Raw genomic sequence first — 25,454 nt, forward strand, 5'->3', positions numbered from 1 at the left:
CAGTTTGCTGAACTGCCCCATTACGTCCTCCAGGTTTACCGTGAAGTCAGTAAGTTTCTCTGACTCGTCCGCTTGAAATACCATTTCCGACACTGGTATCCCACCCAAATCTTCCTCGGTGAAGACCGAAGCAAAGAATTCATTCAATCTCTCCGCTACGTCTTTGTCATCCTTGATCGCCCCTTTTACCCCTCGGTTGTCCAGCGGCCCAAACGATTCTCTTGCCGGCTTCCTGCTTTTAATATACCGAAAAACGTTTTTACTATGTTTTTTTGCCTCTAATGCTACCTTTTTTTCATAATCCCTCTTGGCCTTCTTTATCTGTGCCTTGCATTTGCTTTGACACTCCTTATGTTGCTTCTTTTTATTTTCAGACGGTTCCTTCTTCCATTTTCTGAAGGCGTTTCTTTTAGCCCTAATAGCTTCCTTCACCTCACTTTTCAACCACGCCGGCTGTCTTTTGGACTTCCGTCTTTCTTTTCTAATTTGCGGAATATGTTTGGCCTGGGCTTCTAGGATGGTACTTTTGAACAGCATCCACGCCTGTTGTACAGTTTTTACCCTCTCAGTTGCCCCCCTAAGTTTTTTTTTATTATCGTTCTTCTCATTCTATCAAAGTCTCCTTTTTTAAAGTTAAACACTAATGTATTTGACTTCCTATGTATCGTTACTTCAAGATTGATATCAAAACTGATCATATTATGATCACTGTTATCAAGCGGCCCCAGTACCATAACGTCCCTCACTAGATCATGTGCTCCACAAAGGACCAAGTCTAGAATTTCTCCTTCTCTCGTTGGCTCCTGCACCAGCTGCTCCATAAAGCTGTCCTTGATTTCATCAAGGAATTGTACCTCTCTAGCGTGTCCCGATGTTACATTTACCCAGTCTATATTTGGGTAATTGAAGTCACCCATTATTACCGCATCGCTCATTTTGTTTGCGTCTGATTTCTTTTATCATTTCTGCGTCTACCTGCTCATCCTGTAGTTACACCAATCATTGAGCTGCTGCAATTGTGAGCACCAAAATGCAGTAAGGTCATGTGTAACTTACTGTATTCTGTAAGTTGCATGCATAAGTAGCAGCACCACTCAAGCCTCTCCGAACTCTGCTCATGTGAACACCCCTTTGCATTTATGGACTACACCACTTAGCCACACCCTTATAGAATATCACTTAGTCACACTGAAGCCACTTTGAGCATAAGTGTACACTTACACACAAAAGTGCAAATATTCTGTACATTTTTGTGCACAAGTGGCGCATAATTATAGGATTGCCCTTCGCATGAGCAATAAGGGTAAGTGTCATGCAACTTATATTCCACCTTTCTGTGGTACCACCAAAGCAGTTTACATTTATTATATATAGGTACTTTCTCTGTCCCTTGTTGAATCACAATCTTAGTTTTTTATCTGGGGCAATGGAGGGTTAAGTAACTTGCCTCAGTTCACAAGGAGTCACAGTGGGAACTGATCTCGGTTCTGCAGGTTCTCAGCCCACTGTGCTAACCATTAGGCTACTCCTCCACTTTATTACCTAGGCAAGTGGCTCCCAAACCTGATCCTGGAGGCACCCCAGCCAATCAGGTTTTTGAGATATCCACAATGAATATTCATGAGAGAGATTTGCATGCACAGGAGGCAATGCATGCAAATATCTCTCATGAATATTCATTATAGATGTCACAAAAACATGGTTGGCTGGGGTGCCTCCAGGACCAGGTTAGGGAACCTAAAACCTAGGCAAATTATCACCAGATTAACCAGTAGCCAGGCCAGCGATGGAGAGGGAGGTCCCATTTTAAAGATTCAGTTTCTAGGGTGCAGCCACATTATTGGATGGGACTTCCACTCCATTTCAGCCAGAGCTTGATACTTTTATTACTACTGCTGTAGTGGCTGCCCATCTCTTCTGACGATCCTGTGTCTAGGACCCTATCTTTATCACATACTAATTCTTCTTAGTGAGTTAGAAAGGCATTCATGTCCTTTGGTGCTTGGTACTATATAGTTTGCCCCTTTAGGCTTTGTTACTCAGCATTACGTTCTCAAATTCTGCAATTGAAGTTACTAATATTTATTCTCTTTTTTAACTCATCCTCATGGTCCACAACAGTTTCTCCCTCATTAAGACAAGTTATTTACCTTTTTCAGTATGGTCCACAGTGAATTCTGACATATGTGTTGTAGGCAATAAAACAAAAATCTTAAACACTTTAAGTATTTACTCATATATTGTAGGTGTTCTCATCCAGCTCCAGTAATGACTGTGAAAACGTATTGTATGAATATTTTCATTTGCATACAAGTTGAGGCTAATAAAATGATCAACCAAGTTGTATACACAGTTTCTTATGCAGACATAACTCATATAATAATACATGAACATTTTCCTATGCACAGATATTATTATATGAAAGCTATGTATGTAACATCCCTGACATTTTACTATAGATATATATGAGTCAATATTCAAAAGCACTTATCTGGATAGAAGCCAGATAAACGCTGCTGAACAAGATATTTAGAAGTACTATGGAGACAGTGCTGAAGCAGAACATGCACAGGGCCAGGGTCATCCTGAAACTTATACAAATAGCGTGGATATCCAGTCTGCTATCCAGATAACGTAGGACAAGAAAAAGGCTGTCCTATGTTATCTGGATATCAGACTGAATATCCATGCTCTCTGGATATGTTCTGGCACTAACCACATTATCTGGATATTCAGTGCCAGCTGACATTCTGTGACTGCCGCAGCCAATATTAAAAAAAAAAAGCCAATAACAACTGACCATGATAGCTGAATACTGGCCTGATAATATTAAGCATTACATTTTAAAGCTCTTATAACATGCTGATTCAAAGATACATATAAATAAATATATGCATATAAATATGTATACCATCAGATGGTCATTTACAATCATCAGTTCGACGTATTTTGTTTCTTCGTCAACACTACGTGGAATCCGATGAGCCTGCACAGAGAATGAGAAGCAAAGGCAATGTAACAGATTTGGCAATGAAAAATTTTTATTTTGCTCTCCTCATATTGACAGCATGAGTCATTTGTTCCTTGTTCATAGTGCTGAATTACTAGGGAGCAACAGACTTTAGATATGAGTAGTATATACTTTAGAATTTTACATAGGAAGATTATCTTAAAAGGGATACTCCAGGATCAAAATGACAGCAGTAGGGTTTCCGGTCAGATAAACGTATCCCATTGACCTGCCACTGGGCTTACTGTACCAAGCTTTTCATCCGATACAGAATGGGATAAAGGCCTTAATAAATTGTGCCCAATGAGGCTGATATTCTAAAGCCGTGTTTCCCAAGTCCAGTCCTGGAGTACCCCTTGCCAGTCAGGTTTTCAGGATATCTACAATGAATAGGCATGAAAGAGATTTGCATATAATGGAGGCAGTGTATATGAATCAAGTTCATGCATATTCATTGTGGATAGCGTGAAAACCTGACTGGCAAGGGGTACTCCAGGACTGGACTTGGGAAACACTGTTCTAAAGCATCTGTGTGTCGGAGGCTGCATCGGCCCCGTAAGTGATTTTTTTTTTTTTTTTAATCACCAACAGATCTACTTCGGCTGCTTCATTCACAAAATGGCCATAGTAAAATATGTCAGAAAAGGGAAAGTTGTTTTGGGCAGATTCGGGGTGGGTCAAAGAAGTTATACATTCAGTGGTGAAATTCAGCTGCCAGATTTATAACCTATTCTTTTAAGTGCTGACAAGTAAACAACAGGTGTAACTTTAAATAAATAACTGGCATTTAAACTACTGCTTGGAGAAAGTAGATATTTGGTTTAGTTAACATACAGTAAGTTGCTACTGAATGGTAGTAATATAGATGTCTTTGAAAAGAGTGCAGACATAGCATGGATTCAGCCAAAGGAAGCTTGGATGATCTGGAAATTGGAATGACAAGTGAGGTGATTAAATCTAAATCTGCAAGTGACACAAAACTATTCAACGTTGTTAAAACACATGCAGAATGTGAAAAATTGCAGGAAGGTCTTAAAAAATTGAAAGACTGGGCATCCACATGGCAGATGAAATTTAATGTGGACAAATGCAAAATGACGCACATTGGGAAGAATATTCCAAATCATAGCTACCTGATACTAGGGTCCACCTTGGGGGTCAGCACCCAAGAAAAAAGATCTAGGTGTCGTTGTAGACAATACGCTGAAACCTTCTGCCCAGTATATGGTGGTGGCCAAAAAAGCAAACAGGATGCTAGGAATTATTATGAAAGGGATGGTAAATAAGACCAAGAATATTATAATGCCTCTGTATTGCTCATTGGTGCAACCTCACTTTGAGTATTGCATTCAGTTCTGGTCACTGTATCTCAAAAAAGATACAGCGGAATAAGAAAAGGTTCAGAAAAGAGTAGTTAAAATGATAAAGGGGATGGGACTCCTCTCTAAGGCTAAAGAAGTTAGGGTTCTTGAGCTTGGAAAAAAGAGTGGTGTATAATGGGTAGAAGTGAATCGATTCTTTACTGTTTCAAAAAGTACAAATACTAGAGGATACTCAATGAAATTACATGGAGATACTTTTAAAATAAATAGGAGGAAATATTTTTCCACTCAATGAATAGTTAATCTCTGGAACTCATTTTTGGAGGATGTAGTAATAGCGATTAGCATATCTGGGTTTAAAAAAAGGTTTGGGCAGGTTCCTGGAGGAAATGTTCATAGAGGGGCATAATGGAACAGAAACGCCTATCTCCATGGGCGTTTATCTCCGAGAACGGGTCCGTGAAGGGGCGGGGCGGATCGTATTTTTTAAAAGAAAAAGACGCCCATGTTTTATTCGTCAAGGTGTGAGCTGGGCGTTTTTGCTTTTCAGCGATAATGGAAAATGAAATCGCCCAGCTCAAAAACGAATAAATCCAAGGCATTTGTTCGTGGGAGGGGCCAGGATTCATAGTGCACTGGTCCCCCTCACATGGCAGGACACCAACCGGGCACCCTAGGGGGCACTTTTACAAAAACCAAATAAAAGGTAAAAGAGCTCCCAGGTGCATAGCACCCTTCCCTTGGGTGTTGAGCCCCCCAAATCCCCCTCAAAACCCACTGCCCACAAGTCTACATCATTACTATAGCCCTAAGAGGTGAAGGGGGGCACCTACATGTGGGTACAGTGGGTTTGGGGGGGTTGGACGACTAGTAGCATTAAGCAGCACAATTGTAACAGGTAGGGGGGGATGGGCCTGGGTCCACCTGCCTGACGTCCACTGCACCCCCTAACAACTGCTCCAGGGACCTGCATACTGCTGCTTGGGAGGAGGGTATGACATTTGAGGGTGAAAGTAAAAAGTTGTGAAACATCATTTGTTGTGGTGGGAGGGGGTTAGTGACCACTGGGGGAGTCAGGGGAGGTCATCCCCGACTCCCTCTGGGGGTCATCTGGTCATTTAGGGCACTTTTGGGGGCCTTATTCGTCAAAAAACAGGGTCCAGGAAAAGTGTCCTAAATTCTAGCTCAAAACTGTTCCATTATCGGCGAAGGGCGCCCATCTCTGTTCGCCCGATAACCACGCCCCAGTTCCGCCTTCGACACGCCTTCGATACGCCCCCGTCAACTTTGTCCGCATCCGCGACGGAGTGCAGTTGAAAGCGTCCAAAGTTCGGCTTTCGATTATACCGCTTTATTTGTTTTTGTGAGAAGAACGCCCATCTCCCGATTTAGGTCGGAACTTGGGTGTTATTCTCGTTCGATTATAAGCTGGATAGTCTACTACTGAGACATACATGGGGAAGCCACTGCTTGCCCTGGGATTAGTAGCATGGAATATTGTTACTATTTGGGTTTCTGCCAGGTACTTGTGACTTGGATTGGCCACTCTTAGAAACAGGATACTGAGCTAGATGGACCACTGGTCTGACCCTGTATGGCTATTCTTATATATAGTATCTATAAATGAAATGTTGCTTGTCAGGTGCAAAATTGATTTCTGAAAGTTGATGAGAAAACCAGAGTGGAGAACGGCATAGTTTCACTTCCCAGAGCTAGTGCCTATGTTTCTGAAGAGGCAACTAGGAGCCAATGTAGGTAGAGAAGCAACCCCCCCCCCCCCCACCCAAAAAAAAAAAAAATATTCAAAGCTATTTAACCGTCCAGACAAGGCAGCTGACCAGTTAAATAGCATATCGGTGCCTAACTACTAATATTCAGTGGCAGGTAACCAGTTATCTCTACTGAATATTGCTGGTTAGCACCTAGTACGTAACCAGCTATATTGCATTACTTATCTAGTTAGGCACCAATATTCAGCACCTAACTGGATAAGTTTAGCGGTCAAATAGGATCGCGTAAATAGCTGCCCTATGTTTAACACTAAAATGTTAACCAGTTAACGCTGAATAGCAGCATAACTGATTCACTTTTTAGTGGTTAAAAATACTCAGGGGCCATTTTACTAGGGCTCAGCTAAAAGTGGCCTGCGCTGGTATAGGCGCATGTTTTGGACGTACGCAGGTAATTTTTTCAGTGCGCCTGGAAAAAAGGTATTTTTTTGTGGTCAAAAATGGACGTGTGGCAAAATTAAAACCAGCACACATCCATTTTTCACCTGAGTCCTTACCACCACCCACTGACTTAGTGGTAAGGTCTCACGCACTAACTGGGTGGTAAGCGGCCAGCGCGTGTAAACTGCCGATTACAGCTGGGTAAGTGCCACGCGATAGAAAATAGAAAATCTTTTCTACCACATGTTTTGGACACGCGTCAAAAATGGAACTACTGCCAAGGGCACCCAGTAGCCGGCCAGTAGTTCCAATTTTGCACGCATTGGACGCGCGTAGGCATCTATGCGCCTTAATAAAAGGGCCCCTCAAATATTCAATGCTGGTTGCTGAAAATGGCCCAGCTTTGAATATCCAGGTTTAATGGCAGTGTCTGACAACAAAAGCGCAGCTCAAACCAGCTGAATATCAGGCCCCCAAATGATTGAGGACTGGCTAAACTGAATAACTCTGTACTGGCAATGACTGGACTGGACACAGAATCTGAGATACTTTCTGCATCTGGGATGGATTGTAAAGTGCATGTTAAGTGTCCTTGAGGTCAAGTACACCTAGCCAATCCTCCTTCTTCACAAACAGTAGAATGGAGGAAAGAGTATTCATCTTGAATTTCTCCTTGTGCAGAAAAGGACGGAGGTCTCTGGGGCCCAGAGTCAGGTGCAACCCTTCTGACGTCTTTGGAATTAGAAAGGATCTGGAGTAGAAATCACCATCTCTTTCCTGTGGAGGAGCAGGTTTGTTGGCATTGTACTGCAGCAGATGAGAAACCTCCTCTTCTAAAAGGTTGACATGAAAGGCAATGAGATAGACAGATGCAAAGGCCAATCTGGTGGCCTCCTAAAAATCTGAGGGAACTCTTTTGGACTACATTCAGAACTTAGGAATCCAAGACTGGAAAAAATAATGACACCCCCACCCCCGCAAGGAAAGGCAAAATATGTATTCTTTAGCAGTTGTGACTTAAAAAAAAAGAGGGTAGTCAAAAAGAAAGCTGCTGCTGCAGGTGTACTTTGCTTAGGCCGAGTCCTCTCTCTGACAAGATCTTTGAACAATGGATTGTTGACCTTATATGGTCTTTCTGATAACAGAATCTTTTATGCTGGTAGAACCCTTTGCAATAATATTAGAAAGATGTTTGTCTGCCTAATGAGCCATGGGAGGAGAGTGGCATAACTAAGATATGCTGAAGGGTGGAGCTGTGGTCCTTTATATATAGTATCAACTATCTCTTTCACTTGCTGGTTGGACTTTATATTGTACATCAAACGTTTTAGAAACTGGCTGAATAATAATTTGATTCTGCCACATACAGAACGGTTGGTCCTGGAATAAACCATGGATAAGTATAGTAGCAGTTGCTTTTGGTGCCTCAGTATATTTTTAAAGGCCAAAGACATCTTCTGAACAAATTGCAGATAAGAGATTTATTCCTGGCCAATGCGGGAAATGCTCTAGATAGAATTCCCACAGAATCCTTTTCAGTGCAATTGAATGAGGGAGGGTGAGTATCAAAGGGATCTAATATCTCCCCCAACTAAAAAGCACTGGAGTGCGTGGCAGTAGCAAATGTGCTGGCTCCTACTCAGAATCAGACATAGGTAGCAAAGACACTATGGGCTCAATTCAATATAGAGCTCTAAGCGTTAGGTGCCATAAAAATGGATGCTAAGCTAGCATTCTATAATGGCATAGTTGTGCATCAAATCTGTAATAGAATGCTAGCATAACTCCACAGAAATGTGCCCAACTTTAGGCACGACCACTTATGTCATACCTATGGCTGCTGAAAATAGTGGCACTTAAATGCAGCAGCTTTGCACATAAAAGCAAGTATTCTAGAAAGTACATACAAGAAGAGTCGGAATGCCCCTGACGAGCCCATTCCCCTCCCACATTAACGCCTCCTTTGCAGTTGCCCTAAGAGAAGTTTGGTGCTCAGTTTGCAGAATAGGAGCACAAAGCAGTTATACATGCAACTGCTAATTAATGCCAATTAGTGCTTAACACCAATTATTGGCACTTATCTCCAATTAAGTGCCAATTTACCACTGATTATTTAATTCTGCTATGCGTTAAACTGACCCAAATGCACACCTATCTTTAGGCACCATTTTTAGAATTTGTGGGTACAGGACCTTGAGAAGGCCTATCCTCTTTTTGTGCAGAGGTAACTCCTGGAAATGGGAAGATCTCTGCTGATGTTAGGCAGTCTTACATTAGCCCTTTATAAACTTACTAGTAAAAAAGGCCCGTTTCCGAAACCAATGAAACGGGCGCTAGCATGTGGTTTTTTTTGTGTGTGTGTGTGTGTGTATGTGTTTGTGTGTGTGTGTGTGTGTGTGTGTGTGTGTGTGTGTGTGTGTGTGTGTGTGTGTGTGTGTGTGTGTGTGTGTGTGTGTGTGTGTGTGTGTGTGTGTGTGTGTGTGTGTGTGTGTGTGTGTGTGTGTGTGTGTGTGTGTGTGTGTGTGTGTGAGGGTGCGGTGTGTGTGCAAGTTGTTGATGTGTAAGCACATCTCTCCTTGACTTTCTTTTGAGTTCAAGAGAAATTTATGTTCAGATATTATTTTTTTTGAAAATTGGATTCTCAACGGAATTCAAACATGCGTGGGATAAACATAAATGAATCCTGTTCAGAAGGAATGGATCCTCAGGAGCTTAGCCAAGATTGGGTGACAAAGCTGGTGGGGGGAGGCGGGGCTAGTGCTGGGCAGACTTATCTGCCCTGAAAAAAGACATACAAATCAAGGTAAGATATACACAGAAGATAGCACATATGAGTTTATCTTGTTGGGCAGACTGGATGGACCGTGCAGGTCTTTTTCTGCCGTCATCTACTATGTTTTATGTGTCTTTTTTTGTTTTGTTTTGTTTTTTGCTTGGGGGTTGGGGGATGTGCTGTGCTGTGCTGGCAAAGTGGGTTGGATTGGTGTGTGGCTTTGAGGGTGTGTTTCTGTTGTATTGTGTGTGTGTGGTTTTGTCTGTCAAGGAGGTTTGTGGAGGGGGGTCTTTCTGTTGGTGAAATGTAAATGTGGTTGTAGGGGGGTCAGTCTTTGTTGAGTGTTGTTTTTTTTCTTCCATGTTTTTTTTGTGTGTTGTGCTGAGGCAGCAGTGTTGTTTTAGATGGGCGGAAGGTAGAGGAGCACGTTCTTTGTCTGTCGGTATTTTTTGACCGTTTCAGGGCTGCTGTAGGGGAATGCTGGAAGATAAATGTGCTGTTGGAAGCAGCGCCATCTTTTTCCATTGGGCTGGGGTTCTGGGCATCCTGGAGGTGGGTGACGGCTTCCCTGAGGACAGGGATGGTTGTTTTAAGTTGGCGGAAGGGAGAAGAGCATGATCACGGGCCGTCGGGGGGTGATCCGGTATGTTTGGTCCATTTCAGGCCGGCTGCAGGGGAATGCTGGAACATTTATGCGCTGCAGGAATCAGCACCGTCTTTTTCCGGGTGCTCGGGGAATCCCCGAGGTGGGAGACTACTTGCCTGAGGCTGGGGATGGTTGGGCACGTCCTTGGCTGCTTCGGCAAAAGGGGAAGAGGAAGGAGGTGGGGAGTTACCTGCAGCCGCCTGAGAAACCATGTATTCTTTGTTTGTTTTGTATTATTAGTTTGCATTTCTGTTGAAGAAAGAGTGGATGCCTTTCGAATGATGGAGGTAGTGCGTCGGTGTGCGGTTGTTTCGTTAGTTTGGCAGCCAGTCTCCAGCGATTCCTAGGCAGGGAAGGAGTACTCTTCCCCCTTCCTTGGTCGCTGTTTGCTGCTGGCTGGGTCGCGGGTAATCCTTCCAGCTGGGCCGCAGCTTGTCCTGTTCGCCCACGTCCCAGATGGTGACGGGCACGTTGTTTTCCGGCTCCTCTGACTCCATGTCAAGCGATCCCAAATATAGTCTGTGCTATAGGCCCTCTGGCACTCTTCAGTACTGGCATTAGGCATTTAAAAATTTCTCCCCCCCCCCCCCTCCCCCAGTCTATTTTTGCACATACCCACAGCAGGAATATTTTTCTCTCGTTCCAGCGGTGCTTCTGTGCTCTCCGTGCTGCACAGATAATGAGCCATTCTGCTGGGGAATGCTCCTCCCTTATTGTCACGTAGTTTCCTCTGATTGGTCCGTCTTACATTGCCTAGGAACAGTGTTGTGATGGTCCTTTGTGTTTCAGAATGTTGAGGGTGTTTTTGCTGATTGGTCCGCAATGAATCCATGAACCCTTCAGTGAGTGACTGAGTGACTTCAGAACGTTGTCTTCAGAATGTTGAGGGTGAGTTTTATTATAGTAGATTGGCCATCTTTTGCAGGAACGAGTGTGGTTGCTCCAGGAGAGGCAACAAAACAGTTGAGGATTCATCAACCACTGTGACCAGCACCAGAGATTTGCACAGGAGTGGCAGAACTAGAGCTGAACAGTTCTCGCTCTGTATCTGGGAGTTCTGCACAGGCCAGAAGAAAACTGCATTGGAGCTGCAGCTCTGCAGAGGATTCTAAGTGTTTCTTCTCGGCTTATTCTTCTAATAGAGTAAAAGGGGTTGAAGAAGCCCCCTTCTGATGGCGGGTACACTACTGTTTAGACTGAGTCATTCAACACTCCTCTTGGTAGAAGTGTGCAAATCAGTACACCCAGAGGTTAAAAGTCACTCCATAGAAAATTCTCAACTGGTATGAGCAGAGGTTGTGGCTGGCCACACAGTAACATAGTAAATGACAGCACATAAAGACCTGTACGGTCTATCCAGTCTGCCCAACAAGATAAACTCATTTTACATGGTATGTGATACTTTATATGTATACCCAAGTTTGATTTGTCCTTGCCTTTCTCAGGGCACAGACCGTAGATGTCTGCCCAGTACTGTTCTTGTACTAAGTTCTGAAGCTAACGTTGAAGCCCCTTAAAATTTACATTACAGCCCATCCCTATCTATTCAGTCACGATCAGGGAGTAGACTGTAGAAGTCTGCCCAGCTCCCGTTTTGTTTCCAATTACCAGCGTCGCCACCCAATCTCCGCTAAGATTCCGTGGAATCATTCCTTCTAAACAGGATTCCTTTGTGTTTATCCCATGCATGTTTGAGTTCCATTACCGTTTTCATCTCCACCACCTCCCGCGGGAGGGCATTCCACATATCCACCACCCTCTCCGTGAAAAAATACTTCCTGACATTAGTCCAGAGTCTGACCCCCTTCAACCTCAATTCATGTCCTCTAGTTCTACCGCCTTCCCTTTTCTGACTCTTGTCTTGAAGGAGACACTTTTCAACCTCCAAATGGTCATGAAGTCAGTTTAGATCAACTTTGTGTTCATGAAAGAAAAAGGGCAAAGAACAATGCCAGAACACAGAAAAATTGAAGGAGAGTTTCAATTCACGTCTATTCACTAGAATGAAAAGAATGAAACCAAGGTGCAGAAAACGCTGCTGTGCACATGGAGGTCTCAGCACGCTTAGAATTCTGAACTGAACTGAGTTATGGAAGAGCAGTACTGTTCCTGTGCCATCAGATTACCTCACCCGCTTGTGTGATTGACAGAAGTCCTGCTTGCTGACAATCATGCCTTCCACTGTAATGGACTTCACATAAAAGGTTCCAGGTACACATGTCACCATTACACCCTTATATTGTATGATGAACCCTCCAAAACCGACCAAAAATCTACTGTGTCCAACTGTACACCACTACAATAGCTCTTATGGCTGCAGGTGTCACCACTATGTGGTACAGTAGGTTTTTGGTGAGTTTTAGAGGGCTTACACTTTCCACCACGAGTGTAACAGAGTGGGATATGGGCCTGGGTTCCCTTTTCTACATTGCACCGCACCGACCATTAGGCTACTCCAGGGAGCTGCTTGCTGCTCTAATAGGACTGGCTATAACATCTGAAGCAATCCTAGAGGCTGTTATGTACTATTTCTTTGCAGAATATTTTCTTTTGAAGAAAAGGGGGGAAAAAAGCCTCAGCAGAAAGCCCAACCAACCACCCAAAAACAACGTTGAAAAACAACGTGGGTGGAAAGAAATCAACGGGCAAGTATTTTCTTTTGAACTATTTATCTTAATCTTTGACTTGCTGGATTGATTTTTTCACTGTTAAGGTTTTTTTAACACTTTAAATGTTTTCACATTTAGTTTTTTTATTGTTTGATTGAGAAGTTTTCTTACACGTTTTTTGAGGTCCTCTATGCCTTGAGACAGCTGATTGCGAAACTCTGGCCAAAGTCGGTGTGATGGACTGACCACTTGCACATTACCTGTTCTACTTGATAATTAAGTAAAAATTGTTTCCATGTTTGGGGATCCACTGGAAGTCAGTTCTGAGAAGTCAGCATTTTTACACTACAGTTTTGGAGTTATAAGGGTTTTTTTTCGGAGCCCGTGATGATTAAACAGCCCGTTGATTTCTTTCCACCCACGTTGTTTTTCAACGTTGTTTTTAGGTGGTTGGTTCGGCTTTCTGCTGAGGCTTTCCCCCCCCTTTTCCTCAAAAGGAAATATTGAACCTTATAGTCATACATATAGAAAAATACTTTGGTGCCAATATATGAGAGAAATATTAGAGGTTATACAGTAGTGATACTCTCTCAAATCCTTTTTTGTGATATACATGTACTGTTTCTTTCACATCTTTGGGGGGTGGGAGGGGATCAGTGACCACTGGGGGAGTAAGAGGGGATCATGTCTTAATCCCTCCAGTGGCCATCTGGTCATTTAGGGCACCTTTTTGTGACATAGTGTCACGCTCCTCACCACGTCCTCGGCGGCCCCTGCCTGCTGCGCAACTTCCCTTGGTAGTGTGAGTCCTCCCGCCTCGGTGGCGGTGGTTCCCTCTAGAGGCGCAAGACTCCCCTTCATTTTGATCTGCCCATGTCCTCGGCGCTACCGTCCATCTTCCCGGCGCTTCGCCCTGCAGTCCACCCTCTGCTTTGCTGAGAATTGGCCAAACCCGTCAATTTTTATTTATTTATTTATGTTAATTTATATACCGTATCTTATTGCATCTGCAAAACAGAACGGTTTACATATATATAAAAAAAATTGGTATATACAAATAAACAGACATAGGAATTCCATTCATGACAGGAAAGCACAGCAATCAAGATAAACTACATAATAAATCAATACAAGTTAAAAATCTAATATCCAGTTAAGCTATCCCATTTTTCTTTGTCTTTTTGACCTTATCTCATTATGCTAAGTTCTGTTCTACGTAGCTTATAAAGAGAAAGGTTTTCAGAAGTTTTCGGTAATGGAGATAAGATTTCTCTAATCTGATCTCCTTTGGAAGGCTATTCCAAAGGGAGGGTGACAGGTAGAAAAAAGCCGATCTCCGTGTAGATTCCCACCTAGCCTTAGTAAGAGGGGGAATGACTAACCTGTTATCTGTTAGGGATCTGAGAGTTTGCATAGCGGTGTAGGGGATTGTTAAATTCGACAAGTAGCTAGGGTTTAATGTGTGAAAGGCTTTGTGTGTCAGGACAAGAGCCTTAAACTTTATTCTTGCTTCGACCGGGAGCCAGTGCAGATGATGCAATAAAGGTGTTGCTCGATCATCCCTCCGGGCCCTACAGATCATACGTGCTGCTGTATTTTGAATTCTTTGTAATCGCTTTAAGTTTGCTTGAGTAATCCCAGCATATACAATGTTACAGTAGTCTAAACGTGAAGTAATATATGCCGATGTCAGCGTTTTGAGAGAGTCCTTACTTATTGAATTTCTGACTGACCGAAGCCGTCTCAGATGAAAGAAAGATTTTTTCACTACATCGGATACTTGTTCCTCAAAGGTCAATGCGGAATCAATAATGACCCCGAGATATCTAAAAGACTTAACTGTTGGAATATTCTGACCAAATAGCACAGGTACCACAGAGGGATATGTGCCTTGCCCTACTATCCAAGATGTAATAGTCTTATCCGGGTTCAGTACCAGCTGATGTGTTGTCAACCAGTCTGCTACTTTATCCAAGCATATTTGAATGGGTGTAAGATCTATGTTCGATGGTCTAACATAATGGATAAGCAAAAAATCATCTGCATATGAGTAAAAACTTATACCCATTGTTTGAATGAGGAGCGCCAGGGGACTGATGAATAGGTTGAACAGTAGTGGAGATAAGACCGAGCCCTGAGGAACTCCACATGATAAGTTGTAGGATGTAGAACAGGATTGCTGCTGAGCTACTTTAAATGAACGATTCGTTAGGAAGGATATAAACCATTTCATAGTTGTCCCTGAAATACCAATCTCACTCAATCTATCAATGAGTAAGTTGTGATTGATTAGGTCGAAGGCCGCAGACAAATCTAATTGGGCTACTGGGCTTCTCCCTCTGTTGATCCCCAGCCTATTGGATGTCTTGGATTCCCTATGCCCCTCTCTCATTGGCCCTTGTCAGTCTCCTTGTTATCTCCTGTCCTATGGCAGCTTCCCTTCTCTGCTGGTTTCTGCTGACATCAGACACCAGCACTATTTCTCTGTGCTTCGGCTTCTACTTTGATAGGTGTTTCTATCTCTGTAGTCTGCTTCTTTCTACTGGTCCCTCGTTGCTGACTTTGCCTGTACCTGGATTACCCTCTGCCTGCTGCCTGCCTATTGACTTTCGCCTGCATCTGGATTACTCTCTTGCCTGCCGCCTGCCTACTCACTTTCGCCTGCATCTGGATTACTCTCTTGCCTGCTGCCTGCCTACTGACTTTCACCTGCATCTGGATTACTCTCTTGCCTGCCGCATGCCTACTGACTTTCGCCTGTACCTGGATTACTCTCTTGCCTGCCGCCTGCCTACTGATTTTCGCCTGTACCTGGATTACTCTCTTGCCTGTCGCCTACTGACTGCCGCTTGTACCTGGATTACTCTCTTGACCTGCTGTCAGCCTGGCCGATACATTCATCACCCCGCTTCCAGCTCCATCCCGTAAGTCCTGCAGGCCGCCTGCACCTAGGGGCTCAACCTCTGGGGAATGGCGGTCAGCGCAGGTGAAACCTGGAGTTGTCCAGCCGCCAAGCAGAACCTGGCCTGAGTACCGGGCTCAGCAGCGCTCTACTTGGTACAAGAACTCACAAGTCTGACACTTAGTCGTGATTAAGACACACCACGGGAAGCAGAGGATGAGACAAGAACTTCCATACAGGAGTAGGAAAACAAGAAGTTTTTTATTCAGGCACCAGGAAGAGACCTGACACGGGTCCATGTTTTGGCAGTCCAAAACCCTTGTCAGGTCTCTTCCCGGTGCCTGAATAAAAGACTTCTTGTTTTGCTACCCCTGTGTGGAAGTTGTTGTCGCATCCTCTGCTTCCCGTGGTGTGTCTTGATCTTCTGCAGAGGTTGTCTCCTGTTCTTTGTTTTAGTCATAATTGAAATAGGTCTAGACCAAAATGTGGCCTAAGGCTTGGAAAATAAAAGAAACTTAAAAATCAGAAGGGATGGATCCTCAGAAGCTTAGCCAAGATTGGGTGGCAGAGCCGGTGGGGGGAGGTGGGGCTGGTGGTTGGGAGGCGTGGCTAGTGCTGGGCAGACTTCTACGGTCTGTGCCCTGAAAATGGCAGATACAAATCAAGGGTAAGGTATACACAAAATGTAGCACATATAAGTTATCTTGTTGGGCAGACTGGATGGACCGTGCAGGTCTTTTTCTGCCGTCATCTACTATGTTACTATGATTGATGACGGGGGGGATCGGGGGGGGGCTGGAAGAAGGCAGGAAATGGCTGGCAGAAGGGAGATGAAACACAGAAACAGCACTCTCTAAAGTCTGTAATGACCTGTTCCTTGCCAAATCCAGAGGCCACTACTCCATCCTCATCCTCCTCGATCTATCTGCCGCTTTTGACACTGTCAATCATGACTTACTTCTTGCCACACTGTCCTCCTTTGGGTTCCAGGGCTCTGTCCTCTCCTGGTTCTCCTCCTATCTCTCCCACCGCACCTTCAAAGTTCACTCTCATGGATCTTCCTCCACCCCCATCCCCTTATCTGTTGGTGTTCCCCAGGGATCTGTCCTTGGACCCCTTCTCTTCTCAATCTACACCTCTTCCCTGGGCTCCCTGATCTCATCTCATGGTTTCCAGTATCATCTCTATGCTGATGACACCCAACTGTATCTCTCCACACCAGACATCACTGCGGAGACCCAGGCAAAGGTATCGGCCTGCTTATCCGACATTGCTCCCTGGATGTCCAACTGCCACCTGAAACTGAACATGTCCAAGACCGAGCTTATCGTCTTTCCACCAAAACCCACTTCTCCTCTTTCTCCACTTTCTATCTCAGTTGATAACATCCTCATCCTCCCCGTCTCATCTGCCCGCAACCTCGGAGTCAACTTTGACTCCTCTCTCTCCTTCTCTGCGCATATCCAGCAGATAGCCAAGACCTGTCGCTTCTTCCTCTTTAACATCAGCAAAATTCGTCCTTTCTTCTCTGAACACACCACCCGAACTCTCGTCCACACTCTCATTACCTCTCGCCTGGACTACTGCAACTTACTCCTCACCGGCCTCCCGCTTAGCCATCTATCCCCCCCTTCAATCTGTTCAGAACTCTGCTGCACGTTTCATATTCCGCCAGAACCGATATACTCATATCACCCCTCTCCTCAGGTCACTTCACTGGCTTCCGATCAGATACCGCATTCAATTCAAGCTTCTCCTTCTTACCTACAAATGCACTCAGTCTGCTGCCCCTCACTATCTTTCTACCCTCATCTCCCCTTACGTTCCCGCCCATAACCTCCGTTCACAGGATAAATCCCTCCTCCCAGTACCCTTCTCCACCACCGCCAACTCCAGGCTCCGCTCATTCTGCCTCGCCTCACCCTATGCTTGGAACAACCTTCCTGAGCCCTTACGCCAAGCTCCCTCCCTGTCCGTCTTCAAGTCTTTGCTTAAAGCCCACCTCTTCAATGCTGCGTTCGGCACCTAACCCTTACCGTTCAGTGAATCCAGACTGCCCCAATTTGACTGCCCCTATCGGACCGACCGTTCACTTGTCTATTAGATTGTAAGCTCTTTGAGCAGGGACTGTCTCTCTTTGTTAAATTGTACAGCGCTGCGTAACCCTAGTAGCGCTCTAGAAATGTTAAGTAGTAGTAGTAGATGGTTGACATGGGCTGCTGGATGGAGGGGAGGGGAGGGCAGGGGGGAGAGGAGAGTTGCTGGACATGGGTGGATGGAGGGGAGAGGAGGATTGCTAGACATGGGTGGATGGAGGGGAGAGGAGGGTTGCTGGACATGGATGGAGGGAAGGGAACAGTGAGGAAGGAGATGAGAGCAGAGGGAGCTGCAGCGAACGAGCGACGAAGTTTAGCGAACTCGGAGCAGGCGCGTGCTGCGACACCCCCCAGTGGCGTGCACCCGGGGCGGACCGCCCCCACTGCCCCCCCCCCTTGATACGCCACTGGAAAGGAAGCCCTGGAAATGGAGTTAAGAGGACAGAATCGGATACTGGGCCAGCATGATCAGAAAAACAAAGTCACCAGACAACAAAGGTAGAAAAGATCATTTTATTTTCATTATAGTGTTTGGAATAAGTCCACTTTGAGAATTAGGTGCTCAACATTAAAAGTTTATATTTATTTACTTATTTATGGCATTTTATCCCACATTAAACATGAATTAGGGTGTTTTGTGGCTCTACACGTATCATGATATTATGATCCCTTGTTTCATATTGTTGACGGTCTGCATTTTCCGTGTGGGTGGTATATTGGTGTATTAGGTTCTGCCCAGTGTAATATTTATGGTACAGTAAGGTTCTGAGTATGTTTTTGCACAAAGTTGTGCATAGTGTTTTGCAGTTGAGCGATTGTGGTTAGTATATGCTTTGAGCAACCACTTTATTCTTTGATATATGATACATATCTAATATCTAAATTTAATAAAAGGTATTAATTGTGACTTATTTTTATTTATTTTTTCTGTGTGTTATCAGACAATTATAGATTTAAGCTCCACCCCCCAACCCCGCCCCCTTTAGCCTCCCCAAACAGTTGGGCCACCGACCGCCTATGTTTGTAGACCACAATCATATCTCCCCTCTACCATCTCTTTTCCACGCTGAAGAGCCCTACCCTCTTTAGCCTTTCCTCATACAAGAGGAGTTTCATCCCTTTTAACATTTTGGTTGCTCTTCTTTGAACCTTTTCTAATTCCGCTATATCTTTTTTGAGATATGGTGACATAACTGAACACAATACTCAATGTGCAGTTACACCATGGAGTGATACAGAGGCATTATAGTATTTTTGGTCTTATTCACCATCCCTTTCCTAATAATTCCTAGCATCCTGTTTGATTTTTTGGCTGCCGCTGCACATTACGCAAAATATTTCAGAGTACTATCTACAACGACACCTAGATCTTTTTTTTGAGTGCAGACTGCCAAGGTGGGCCCTAGCATCAGGTAACTATAATTCGGATTATTCTTTCCAATGTGCATCACCTTGCGTTTGCCCACACTAAATATCATCTGCCATTTGGATTCCCAGTCTTCCAATTTCCTAAGGTCTTCCTGCAATATTTAACAGTCCGCAAGTGTTTTAAAAACTTTGGATAGTTTTGTGTCATCTGCAAATTTAATCACCTCACTCATCATTCAAATTTCTATATCATTTATAAATATGTTAAATAGCACCAGTCCCAGTACTGATCCCTGCGGCATGCCACTGTTCACCTTCCTTCATTGAGAGAAATGACCATTTAACTCTATCCTCTGTTTTCTGTCCAATAACCAATTTCTAATCCACATCAGAACCTTGCCTCCTATCCCATGAATCTTTACTTTTCTCAGGAGTCTCTCATGAGGAATTATTAAAAGCTTTCTGAATATCTAGATACACTGCATCAACCAGATCACCTTTATCCACATATTTATTCACGCCTTCAAAGAAATGAAGCAAATTGGTAAGGCAAGACTTCCGTCGGCTTAACCCATGCTGACTCTGTCCCATTAAACCATGTTTGTCTATGTGTTCTGTAAGTTTATTCTTTATAATAGTTTCCACTATTTTACCCAGCACTGATGTCAGGCTTATCAGTCTATAATTTCCTGATCACCCCAGAACCCTTTTTTAAAAATCAGTGTCACATTGGCCACCCTCCAATCTTCAGGTACTATGGACGATTTTAACAACAGATTACATATTACTAACTTGCTCTTTACATTCTATTTACTCTTCTATAGTAACATAGTAGATGACAGCAGATATAGACCTTACGGTCCATCCAGTCTGCTCAACAAGATAAACTCATATATTGTATGCAATACTTCATATGTATACCTGTACTTGATTTGTCCTTGCCATTTTCAGGACATAGACTGAAGAAGACTGCCCAGACTGTCCTTGTTCTAAAATTTCTGAATTATCATCAAAATCCCTTGAAAAGCTCCACTCCAGCCCATCCAAATCTATTCAGCCACAATAACGGCACAGGCCATAGAAGTCTGCCCAGCACTGGCCTTGTTCTCCAACTTGTGAAGCTGAATCTGAATCTGTCCAGCCACAATCAGAGCACAGACTGTAGAACTCTGTCCAGTACTGGCTTTGCTTTCACTTTACTACTGTTGCTTCCTAATCTCCGCTAAGCTTCTTTGGATCCATTCCTTCTAAACAGGATTCATTTGTGTTTATCCCATGCATTTTTGATTTCCGTTACCGTTTTCATCTCCACCATCTCCCGCGGGAGGGCATTCCAGGTATCTACCACCCTCTCCGTGAAAAAATACTTCCTGACATTATTCCTGAGACTCCCCTTTTCAACCTCAATTCATGTCCTCTAGTTCTACTGCCTTCCCGTCTCTGGAAAAGGTTTGTTTGTGGATTAATTCATCTCAAATATTTGAATGTCAGTAACACATTACCCCTGTTTCTCCTTTCCTCCAAGGTATATATGTTCAGGTCATTAAGTCTCTCCTCGTATAACTTGCAATGCAAATCCCATACCATTTTCGTTGCCTTTCTTTGAACCGCTTCGAGTCTTTTTACATCTTTAGCAAGATACGGCCTCCAAAACTGAATACAATACTGCAAGTGGGGCCTCACCAATGACTTCTACAGGGGCATCAACACCTCCTTTCTTCTGCTGGCTATATCCCTCTCTATGCAGCCTAGCATCCTTCTGGGCGCGGCCACCACCTTGTTGCATTGTTTTGTCACCTTCAGATCCTCAGAGACTAACACCCCAACATCTGTCTCCTGAGCCGAGCTTACCAGTCTCTCCCCTCCTATCTGGTACATCTCGTTTGGATTTCTGCACCCCAAATGCATCACTCTGCACTTCTTGGCATTAAATTTTAACTATATTTAATTCTGGGTTCTAATTAAATGCCCTGGTATCCTTTTCAAAATTTGAATGTTTCTCATACCAGAAATCAAATTTTTATTTTGCTAAAACACTGACTAAAATATTGTGTGGTGCTCAGAGTGAGTAAACTACAATACACCAAAGATATAAGTACCAGTCTGTGCACTTAAATGAAATCCATCATCGAACCAGATTACCTTTCCTCCTGCTCTCAATCAAGCAGTAAACACTGTGTATGTACAGATGACAAGATATGAAAAAATGTTTGTCTGCAATAATAATAAATCACAATATTGTCTCTGAAATCTCAGTACCTTCAAAAAGTACTTACTTGAAAAGCCCATTAGCAGGGTCTGTAATCTGAAATCATCAAATCTCCAAAAAAAAAAACTCCACTATCACAGTTGCAAAAATGTGATCTACAAGTCAATCTACATGTCAGGATTCCCTTACCTCTGTACCAAATAGTGGAATTCCCTCCTGAAATTCATCAGATGGGAACCTATTTGATATTCTGGAAATACCTTAAAGCCTCTCTATTCAAGCAATTTCTCTTTTTGCATCTAGCACTCATTTCTGTATTACATATTGTAATACTCAATCATCATTGACTTTGTTATTACTACTTAATGTATTTTTTTTTTGTTACATTTGTACCCTGTGCTTTCCCACTCATGGCAGGCTCAATGCGGTGGGCAATGGAGGGTTAAGTGACTTGCCCAGAGTCACAAGGAGCTGCCTGTGCCGGGAATCGAACTCAGTTCCTCAGTTCCCCAGGACCAAAGTCCACCACCCTAACCACTAGGCCACTCCTCCCCCTGTATACTATCCCACATCACGTTTTGTACTGTTAATTACAATAACTTGTTAGCCACATTGAACCTGATCTATTGGGATAATGTGGGATAGAAATGAAATAAATAAATAAATAATAACTGTTTCACTGATATGTCTGAAATACTGCTTTCCTTGTTTACAGTATATCAATAATGTATTGATTTCACATCCCCATACTAATAAGAAATGTCAGTAGTTCACAGTTTGTAATTTTACAAGAGCATATATATCATTTTTAAAAAGGGATACCACTTCAACATAGAGGTAAAAGTGGAAATATGGAAATAAGCTTTCAGACTCAACTTAAGCAGCAAAGTGAACAAACTTATAGTATCCCTTAGCTATCAATTAATATACCATAGACCACTTACCTGCCTTATACTTCTTGTGTATCTTGGTTTAATGATAAAGTTCTCTGATGTATCATTCATTTGCCAAAACTCTAAAAGGAAGGCAAAAATGACAAATTCTATGAATGTTTTATTTTTTCTATTCTGGTTGGAACTTGGAATTTCCAAGATGCTCCCCAAACTGTCTTTCCTACCTCTACTCTTCTGGTTTCTTCTAGACTTGCTAAATCATCCTCCATTACCACTTATGGGCAAATGACACTATTGACCCCTAACTTTAGAAAATTCCACTGACTCACCACCTTGACCCATTGGGCTTCAGAATCTTCTAATGGGTTATTTCTGCAAACATTTCAGATCTTACCAAACAGTATTTTCCTTCCTGTACCCTTTGGTCCTCTGGTCTGAATTTTCCATTCCCCACTCTGCCATTATTATCTATAACATCCTATCTTCTTCCCTATATATTATTCTCACTTTATTTTCAAATCTTTACTGAAAACTTATCTTCTGTTCATTTTTCGGATTCTTCTCCATTATGTAAAAAAAGGTATTTCACAGTGTGGTATTCAACCTCCTTCTTCAAGCCCACTCTGTATCTTATCACTCATGTTATTTACTGCCTTTTTGAAGGAATTCATTCAAGGTGGTGTACAGTAAGAATAGGTCAAACATGAGAAATAGGCAATCACAGCAGTAAAAATATTCAAATAGCAATACAAAGTATAGCATAGTATACTACTTATAATGTCAATACAATACATAATAGAACACTTTAATTGATAGTGAAGGATAAAGCAAAGATGTAACATATAGATAGGTAAGAGAGTAAGAAGAGTTTGAAAGTAAGGTGACTGATTTAAAGAAAGTTGCACAAGAGGTCAGAGAGAATTTTAAATATTATCTCAGCTAGGGTAGGAGTGGATAAACATGTCCTGCTGCAGTATGTGTGTGTGAGTGAGACTAACAAGTTAGTTACTTCTTCCATTAAAGGCTTGGTTGAAGAGCCAAGCTTTCACCTCCTTCCTGAAGTAGAGATAGAAGTGTTAAGCGCAGCCTTTCAGGCAGTGCATTCCAGAGTGTGGGGGCTACTCTGGAGAAGGCTCGCTTGCGGGTATCACATCGTGTAATGTCTTTTGGAGAGGGTGTGGTTCGTGATAGTCCTTGAGAGGACCTTAGTATCCTTGGTGGTGTGTGGAGGATCATCCTATTCTTCAGGTATTTAGGGCCATTTCCTTTCAGGGCCTTGAAGATCAGACATAGAGTTTTAAATTTATCCCTGTATTGTACTGGTAGCCAATTAAGTTTTTTGCAGACATGGTGTGATGTGATCACATTGCTTGCAACCTTCTACGAGTCTTGCTTCTGCATTCTGACTCAACTGGAGCTGGTGCAGGTTCTTTGTAGTCAGACCATTGTGTAGTGCATTGCAGTAATCTAGTCTTGATGTTATCATGGCATGCACAACAGGGATAAGATTTACCTTCTTGATGTAAGGAGAGAGGCAGCATAGCTGTCACAAATAGTAGAAGCAGCTCTTGAAGGTTGCTTGGATTTGGGGAATCAGAGTAAGTGTTGAATCTAACTGTATTCCAAGGTTCCTGACTTTATTTATTTTGTTACATTTGTATCCCACATTTTGCCACCTATTTGTAGGCTCAATGTGGCTTACATAGTACTGGAGAGACCTTTGCAGGCTCCAGTGTGAACAAATACAGGGTGATGTTGTGGTAAGATCAAGTTCATGTGGCACAGCGACATTAGGGAATCGGAGAATGGAAGAGTTGTGTTATGTCCATTACGTGCTTTAGTTTGGTTGTGTTGCAGAGATTAGGTATTTAAGTTGGATTGGTAGGGTATGCCTTGTGATTTGAGGAGGAGTTCGTACTTCCCAAAAGGGATTTTGATGTCAGGTATGTATCCACTTGTATTAGAGACCCAGAGAAGCTCAGTTTTACTTGGGTTCAGGCAAAGCTTGTTGTGTTTAGCCCATTCTTGAATTGATGTTAGACAGGTAATCAGTTTATTCAAGGCTGTAGGTAAGTCAGGTTCAATGGGTATGAGTAGCTGCACATCATCCGCATAGATGTAGAACTGAGTGTCCATTGACCAAATCAGCTCAGCTAGTGGCTTGAGGTAGATATTGAACAGAATAGGTAACAGTATTGATCTTTGTGGTACCCCACAGGTGAGTGTCCATGGTAGTGATGAGTGCTGCCAAACATTATGGATTGTTGCCTGTCTGATACATAGGATCTGACCAGGCAAGTACTGTTCCATTGATACCTGTTTCTGTCAGTCGTGCTAGCATGATATCATGATCCACAGTGTCAAAAGCTGCTGAGAAATCTAGAAGTACTAACATCGAGGTGAATCCCTTGTCTCGGTTTCTGTGGAGATCATCTAGTAGGAATATGAGGACTGTTTCGGTTCCATAACCGGGTATGATTCTAGGCTGACATGGATCTAGCCAGTTTCTCAATTCTAGACAGTCACTGAGTTGAACACAGACAGTTTGTTCTACAAGTTTTCCTAGAATTGGGATATTAGATACTGGCTGGTAGCTTTCAAGTTTGTCCTGGTCAAGGTTGTTCTTCTTTAGTAAAGGATGCACCACTGCCCTTTTTAATGCTGTTGGTAGTTGCCCATTAGAAACAGAAGTGTTCACAATTTTTGTTATGGTGTGTGAGGAATGATAGCAATGCTGTCGGAAAAATACTCCCGATCCTTAAAATGGAAAGTATAGCACTCAGATAATTAAAGGTGCTTACAAAAGTACAATGTAACTGAGCGATAAAAATTGTCACAAAGGGGAACTAAAATGAAACCTACCAAGAGTACAGGATGTTTAATGTTAACAACACCGCATAATATGCACGCAAAGAATACATCTCCTATTAGAATGAAAGGGTGGACTTCCAATAGTGTGGAGAGATCTACGTAACAGTAAGAATACTCGCAATCAAACCTGAAAGACCTGACAGCGATACTGAACTAAAGCTATCTGGCCCGTCTGGATTCTGGAATAAAACAATCAGGAAGTAAATCTATGCACTATTGCAAATGACACATTGCCTAAAGTAATGCCTAGAAAAAAAATTGAAAACAACCATGAGTATATTAAACCAACTGCTGAATATTCTTACCTTGAAAAAGACCTTTGTAAAATTAAAGAAGATCTGTACATCCTCCAATCGACAGCTGCCACTCTCTCTCCCTAAGGAAAAGGGCGCACACCGCAGAGTAACGACCACTGCTCACACTCCTGGCTGGCTCGTGCCACCAGCTGCTTGCACTCTGTTTTAAGCCTTTGTCCCAGACAATCGCCTCAATTAAGCAAGCACACTAGCAGGCTACTAGCAGAAGCACCCAGTCCCAGACACGAATGCAGATGAGTAAGGCAGTGCTGCTGTGCCTCTTCCGAC

General features: G+C 43.1%; 1 protein-coding gene across 2 annotated transcripts in view; it reads right to left on the minus strand.

The window, feature by feature from the left end:
- Window positions 1-25,454, minus strand: part of ADAM22 (ADAM metallopeptidase domain 22) — a 661,757-nt gene that overhangs the window by 279,317 nt on the left and 356,986 nt on the right. For both annotated transcript variants that reach the window (XM_030199706.1, XM_030199712.1), the window contains exons 8-9: window positions 22,051-22,121; window positions 2,912-2,986 (exon numbers count right to left, since the gene is read on the minus strand). In XM_030199706.1, coding sequence (XP_030055566.1) covers window positions 2,912-2,986; window positions 22,051-22,121 — 146 coding nt within the window. The remainder of the gene's footprint in view (window positions 1-2,911; window positions 2,987-22,050; window positions 22,122-25,454) is intronic.

This window comes from Microcaecilia unicolor, chromosome 1 (genome assembly GCF_901765095.1).
Source record: "Microcaecilia unicolor chromosome 1, aMicUni1.1, whole genome shotgun sequence".
NCBI lineage: Eukaryota > Metazoa > Chordata > Amphibia > Gymnophiona > Siphonopidae > Microcaecilia > Microcaecilia unicolor.